The 7790-nt window shown below is 38.7% G+C and overlaps 1 protein-coding gene across 1 annotated transcript in view; it reads left to right on the plus strand.

Moving 5' to 3' along the window:
• The window catches only part of LOC107666253 (unconventional myosin-VI-like), a 65930-nt gene that overhangs the window by 8752 nt on the left and 49388 nt on the right, over positions 1 to 7790 (plus strand). The window contains exons 5-7 of the mRNA XM_016457473.1: positions 3187 to 3328; positions 6037 to 6106; positions 6220 to 6293. Of these exons, the coding sequence (XP_016312959.1) occupies positions 3212 to 3328; positions 6037 to 6106; positions 6220 to 6293 (261 nt within the window). The 5' untranslated portion in view covers positions 3187 to 3211. The remainder of the gene's footprint in view (positions 1 to 3186; positions 3329 to 6036; positions 6107 to 6219; positions 6294 to 7790) is intronic.

Raw genomic sequence — 7790 nt, forward strand, 5'->3', positions numbered from 1 at the left:
GGACTACAGCGTTTGTTTTCCGGGCTTTGTGATATCACAAAGCGGCTGATTGGAATATCATTACAAGTAATTCCCGCCTACAGAAATTCGAATGGTTGGGGGGTGGGGAGGGGCGAGGTGAATGCATCAGACGACACGACGAAGAAGAAGTGTTGCTGCAGAGTTAGTGCATCAGAGAAAACCAAGTAGAAGAGCTGCTGTGCTGTAGCTTCAAATTTTCGGCATGTCTAGAACAATCCTTACAAGTATAACACGACGTTTGTAAAAGAGCATAATAGGACCCCTTTAAAACTATTTGCACTGATTTATTTTGTTGGTCAGTTACATTTTGTTCCTTTGTGCAGTGGCTCAGGAGATCAGTCTTTGAGTCTGTAAAAACCTCAACAAGCTGAAAAAATAAAACCAAATTTTTTTTTAGGTAATGTAATCTTGTTAAAATGGATTTAATAAAATTGGTATTGAAAAAAGTATAATTCAGGAACCGGTATCGAAGTCAAGGTATCGGTACGATATAAACATTTTTTGAATGATACCCAGCCCTACGCACAGCAGACGTCTTTGACATAAAGTCAGTGCTGTATTCTTGCCAGGTGTAATAACGTCCTTGTGATTAGCCATTATTGCTTTTGTAGACTTTGACAGCAGTTCAGTTACAGGTCATGCAGTCTGCGGCCCTCAGTGGATCTCATGGATCTTAACGGATGGCATCCAGTGCTTCGGTTAAATCACCTGATCTTAATAGGGAATTATATTGAACACTGTAAGAAGTCAATGGTTTATAGTAGGATCAGAAAGAGATCAGATAGGGCCACCAACTGTTCTCTCAAGAGGAGAGTCAGTGCAGATAAAGATGGCTCAGAGGGCAATCCACTATTACAGGTTAAGCCCATACCTGAAGGGAATAACAAGATCAACGAAAAAACATATGGAGAAACAAGCCAGGAGACTAAAATACCTCAACAGACCTGTTGTTGAAATGACAAGTCCACAGTAGATGGCACATTTGTCTGAGAGTGGCCTAATTTTCCAAAACATCATTAGTCGGCATAAAAGAACACATTTTTACCTTTCGTAATAATATGAGACCAATCAGACTAGGGATGCACGATATTGGATATTTGCAGATATCCGATATGCCGATATTTTTCAACTCATAGATGCTGATACCAATATATTAAATCAAAATATACTCGTGATATTATGACATCAATTACTGATTTATTTTATTAGAAACACCATGTTATTTGTGTATTTTACTTTCATTTTATTACAAGTAGGCCAACAGCGGCCTAAAAGGCCTTACTGGATGGGCATTAGGACCCGGGGGAGGCTGTTGCTGCTGCTGCTGCACTCGCTAGTGACTGATGACTCTATATGGCACGCCACACGCGTCATTCTGCACTTGTATTCTCAAATTAAATGTGGCAATCCAAAACAGTGAATCTAATCACCATTCAGGCAAAAGTTCGCTTCAAGAATGACTACACTGCTGACGTGATCTTATCGTTAGCACACCCTGAGCACATGTGAGTTATTCGTCTTATCAGCAAGGCATATCGACATAATTTTTCCCATTGGGCCGATGCTGATGCTGATTTTACATTTTAAGCCATTATTGGCCAATTCGGATAATGTTCCGATAATATTGCGCATCCCTAAATCAGACCATAGTGTTTGCTAAGGCATGCATCACAATTAATATTGTTCATAGTATGGAATTTGAACAAACTGCATGATTTTCAACTTACAGATGATTAATAGAATAATAAAATTTCCATACACTTCCCATACACTTGTTAATGGAAGAATAAAGTTAGCATATGTGGCCTGAATAACCAGATGTATTTCCAATCGATTCAACTGGGTCTTGTATGTGTCTCAAAGTTTAAAGTTTGAGTGATCAGATTGCTATCCTTCTCGCATACTGGAGGGTGTTTACACTTGGCATTTTCATGATTCAGTAGACATCTAATCAGTAAATATGCATGAAGTGACGAAATCTAAGTACTTCTATGAGACACAAGCATTGACTCTTTTGATTTAGGCCAGCAAACAAATACCAGAAAAGGCCTAGCAACCACACAGAACACCCTAGCAATTTCTTAGCAACCACTCAGAAAACACTAAAGCTGTGCTTTTCATCTCTGACAAATGACAGAACAAAAGTCATTATTTTCCAATGAAGAGTAGTACAGGAGCTTCATGACGTTCCAACCAAATTTATGCAGAATTTTTGGATACAATTTAAGCTTCAGATGCATTGAAATATTTCAAGTTTTGCAGCTAAGATCGTACAGTATGTGACCACCTGACAGGATGTGATGAATTCTAATCAAAACTGTAAGTGTGAGGTAAGAATTGCCAACACTTTTGCACTAAAATATAAATTTTTAAATGCTATTTCTGTAAGTAGCCTTCCTGTAGGTCCAACAGTAGGGAATACCTCAAGCAATGGTCATGGTTTTGATTCCCAGAGAATGCATGCTTTGGAAAAATGTATCTTGAATGCTAGTCGCTTTGGCTTAAAGTGTCAAATGTGAATGTGTGAATGTAAAGTTGGTGGTTATGAATAATATCCAATATAATTATTACATAATTATTTGAATTGTTTATCCCTAGTAAACCTGCTGTGCTTTGCTTTCAAACATATTGACGGTCATTTATTTTTTGTGGACATATAGGCCTACACTATTTATTTATTTTACCATTGTGAATAAGTGGAGGGTGACAGCTGCTTCATGGCCAAATGGAAAGTTCTGCACATCTGCCACTAGGGAGCAAAATGCGAAAATCATATACAAATGTGGGAGATAGTGGAAAGGGGTCTTACCAATGCCATTGCAACCAGAGCACACTAGGAATGATCTAGCAACCTCTCAGGACTCACTAACAATTCTCTGGCAACCACTCAGAACACTAATATTGAGGCAGCCAGAATTGCATGGTCTAGTTTCAGTGTGTATTTGTTCATTATGCATATCAAGAATTTGAAGTGGCTAATGAATGTAAGTTGTTTTGTTATTTTCATTATCATCGTCTGTACTAGAGACAACCTTGTCGGCCTCCACTTGCAGCATACTGAAAGACATTTTGTTTACAGTCACGTGGTTTGTGTTAAACAAAACAATTACTTTTCTGCATACTGCCAGCCAAGTCAGTGTTTAAACTTGTGTGTGTGTCTTCCAGAGCTGCGGTGTAGCTGCGGGGTGCAATGGAGGATGGGAAGCCTGTGTGGGCGCCCCACCCAACCGACGGGTTCCAGCTGGGCATGATAGTGGATATCGGTGCGGATGCCCTCACCATAGAACCTCTCAATCAGAGAGGAAAGGTAAGACGTCAGCTTTACTGCCCTTGAAATGCATCCTGTTAGCATTTATCCAGTGATCAAGCAGGTGGCGCCCATTGATTTAATGCCACGTTATTGTGACTCATACGAGGGAAACTTAGCTTAGTTGCCAAGCACCTTTGATGCTCTATCCCTCCACTGAGACCAGGGTACCTCAGGTGATCATGTGATCAGCGTTTCTGCTAACGTGCTGAGTTTTTCCCACTGCACGCTTGATTAACTTCATGATGTGTATAAAAGGCCTCCAGGTATCTGAGCAATAGGTAAAATGTGAGAACGTGTATGTGGAATTGTGCTGTGCCATGTAAGGGTGTCACTTGCAGGGGCTTTGAATAAGTAATGAGCTCTACCTGCTGCAGGTGTGCGAATCACGTTACACACAGTGTAGGTTCATTAGACTAAAAAAGCCACCTGTGTCTCAGCTTCTTACATGCTCCCTTAGAGACTGTAGCACTGTGTGTGATATTTCTGAAAATGAAAAACCTGACAAAAGCGACTTGTGAGCAAGTCTCACAAGGAAAGTTGACTAAATAATGTAGTAACTCTTGTCTAAAAGTGGTGCAAGGTGTATTTTAGGGTTAGGGTTCATCCTCAGGATCTTTAATTGAAATATTGAAATAACATGTTAAAATTAAGTTAATATTAGTTCTGAATAATTTAATTATTATTAAAAAAAACTTGCTCATTAAAGTTGGCATGAAGGAAAAGTTTAAAAAGAAAAAAAATGTAAGGATGGACTTGATTTTGCCCATCAGGAATTGATTAGGTTGTTGTCATTTGCTAATTGCTGTGATCTCATGTGAGTGACAGATTGCTGGAAGGGACTGATTATTGTCCCGTCCCTCGTGCTAGTAGTGCACACATGTCATCAGAGGCTGCGTTTACACTTGGCATTAACATGCGACCTGTATCCGGATGTTGTCCACATACACATTGAAAAGACAAGTGTAAACGCGCTTCTGATCGGAATGTTATCCGATCAGCGTGTCCTGGTCCAGAGGTAGTCGAGGACGCATTGTGATCGGATCTCAGTGTAATGTAAACGCAATCCAGCCATCGTGTCTGCATTCGCAGGTCGACATCACGCAAAACGCCACCCCCTCTCTCCCGATCTGTCGGAAGAACAGATTTTGATTTGTAAAATGTCCCGCGACTGACAATAGTTTTCAAAAGAAAACCCACCACTTCAGGTCGGCTTTGCACCGCAGACTTATTTAAATATTGCATGGGAAATACAGATCCGATCGGTTATCCAGATTGAGAAGTCAGCTGATGTTGCCAAGTGTAAACGCGCCATGTCCTGATTGACTGATGATCCGATCTGCTTGATCAGATCACGGTGATCGCATGTTAATGCCAAGTGTAAACTCAGCCAGAGAAGAGAAGAGATGCCAGTGCAAAGGGGATGGGAAGTTATTTTGATTAAAGATTACAGGGGCACATGATTTAAAAAAAAGGAACGATGTACACGGATAAATCATTTATAATAAACACTGCAATATTCCATAAAAAATAAGAATAGTCCATTTTGATTTCATGTTGTTAATATTTGAAATTAAGTCATGTGGTGCAGCCAGACACATACACACAAACGAACAGAACAGGAAATGATGTCATAGATAGGTCGCCTGCAAATCCTTATGACTATTTGTCAAGGTCAGTAAGTCTGAAAGTATCAATTTTCTTTTTGACATTCTTATGACAAAGTCAGTTCAAGTTGTAAAATGTCATGTGGTGCAACTCCTCAGAAACGTATTAAAATAAGCAATAAATTAATTATATAATTATTAAAATAAATTAATTTGATGAATTACTAAATTATAGTATTTATTATTTATTTATTATTAATCTTTTTTTAAACCCTAAATTTCTTAACTTTTTTTTTAATCTATTTCAAAACCATATAAAAACCAACAAGAATAATACAAAGAGTGAATTTCTAAGAACTGTAAGAAGCTATAGATTTTTTTCTTCATCATTGTCTCTCTTATTTGTCAGTGGCACATTAGCTTTTATTAAACAAAGATAAACAATGTGTGAGAAGTTCCCACTTGAATATATCAAGGTTGTGTGTGTTTTTTAGGTCAAAGAGGTAGATGATAACCATGACATTGAGGCAGATAATAACTTTCCTAATGTAAATGGCTTATATAAAAGTGAGGGAGTGGAATAATGTAAAGCAGGAAAGTCAGCAGGGATGAGATGAGTTGTCTGAAAAAGGTCAGCCTGTCTCATCTCGCTCTGAATAACGCACTGGTGTGATGGGCAGTTTTGGGTGTCTTATAATGTGTCGTAATGGATTTCACAGCTTATGTTCTTACCTTTCACATTAACATGACTTTACTGTTTCTTCTCCACATTATGGCCACCATTAGACACAATCAATCATGGCTGACCTAGCACCGCTCTTCAGTGTCATTTGCGCAGTAGTAATGTATGAAGACCTTGAGTGTTTATAGCTTTACACATCGTTGAAAGTAACCAGACAGAGTCGGAAATGAGAGAACAAACATCTGTCATAATCTACTTGTTTTTTGTCCCATTAATCTTCTGTGTGGTCGTAAATGGTGTGCGCTTTTAATAATATGGATAAATAGAGAAATAGGTCAATGTAGGCAGTTATTGTTAGGCCAAGTTTTTCATTTGGCCAGAGGTCACAAGAGTTGACAATGCTCATTTTGACTTTGCAGACGTTCCTGGCCCCCATCAATCAAGTCTTTCCTGCTGAGGACGATGTGAACAAACATGTTGAAGACAACTGTAAGTATAGTTGTAACTGTATCAGCCATTAGTATCATGTTAAATAGTTAATCTTATGATGTTCAATGATATTCCCATATTATTCCCATACGTGTTTACATATTTACTTCCAGGTTCTCTTATGTATTTAAATGAGGCCACTCTTCTAAACAACATCTGTGTCCGTTACAGCAAAGACTTGATCTATGTAAGTCAAATTCCTGTTCTTGTTTTCCATAATTTCTGTGCCCTTTTCCAAGGCCAAAACTATGCATATACACAAATACTTGGCCAACTCATAACATAAGCAGGGTACAATTTTACAGATTTAGGGTGTAGACACATTAGCAAAATTTTGCAGAGAAAAAAGGTCCATTATCTATTGTCAATAGTGTAGTGATGCTGATGCATGAAGATCTGCTCACACAGAAGTCTTTCAAACCAAGTAAAAATTTCATTGATTTTCACCATAGGGAAATTGATTTTTAACAATTACTTATAAACATTTGAAAACAGACTTACTGTGAGCTTCGAGGATGTTAATCAATGGTATATGCTTTTGTTGAAGCCTTCAGCCCGCATTATTTCAAACTGTTTTTTAAATAATCGTGTTTAGCAGCGGCGTTCCTAATGGAAAAACTACATTACCCATGATTCTGTAAAGAGCAAATCATGCTAAAAGATCTCAGCAGTGAGTGCTCATAGCTGGCTTGTGACTTTTTTAAAATCTCTATGGGAAAAATGAATGGAAAAAATACTTCACAGAAAAGGTGAAAATTGAAAAGTCTTCACACATGCTCTATTGCTGTCCCCCCATTTTCCATTGGTTAGACGAACAGATAGTCCCGCCCTAAGCTCACACCATTGTTGGAGCCAATGTTGATGTATTGGTAGGTTGGGTTGCTCATGGGTTTTTAAAGCACCACAGAACCTACCTGAGTTGTCTCTGCATATTAAAGGGGTCATATGATGTTGCTAAAAAGAACATTATTTTGTGTATTTGGTGTAATGAAATGTGTTTATGCGGTTTAAGGTTCAAAAAACACATTATTTTCCACATACCGTACATTATTGTTTCTCCTCTATGCAATTTCTGAAAAATGTTGATTTTTACAAAGCTCATCGGAAGCTCAAGCATGTGACGGAAATGTTACGCCCCTTACCATACTGTGATGCCCTGTCCGGCCGGAGCGACGAGACAAAAACATTAAAACCCATTATAAACGAGGCATTTGTTGCATCCAGTGGGGACATAATTACTGATTATAACTTATACTGTCTTTTTACGCGTTGCATCGCGCCGCGTAAACATAAAACTACGTCTGCATTTGTGATCGGAGAAATGACAAATAACAAGCGCTACTCTACACTGCTCAAAACTCACGTTTGAATCATCAGTGGCAAATTCTTTATATATAAAAAACGTACTTACAGACTGTGAGTCAGAACAGCCGGAATTGTAGTCTCCTCTGCCAGGATCAGGAAACAGTCCTCCATAAAATGTGCTGCACACATCTGAATATTTGGGTTGAACTGTTCTGGAACAGTGTTGTAAATACAACTTAACCACTGATTTCTAGTCGTGTCCTCTTTTGGAAGGCCAAACAAAGTAGTTTCGCTTTCACAAAGAAACGTCACACACGACGGCCTTGAGTGAGTGGCGGCTGGCGGATTCGATGAAGGAGCGTCCGGCGGGCTTGTGGCA

This window comes from Sinocyclocheilus anshuiensis, unplaced genomic scaffold, assembly GCF_001515605.1.
Source record: "Sinocyclocheilus anshuiensis isolate Anshui unplaced genomic scaffold, SAMN03320099.WGS_v1.1 scaffold936, whole genome shotgun sequence".
NCBI classification, from domain to species: Eukaryota; Metazoa; Chordata; class Actinopteri; order Cypriniformes; family Cyprinidae; genus Sinocyclocheilus; species Sinocyclocheilus anshuiensis.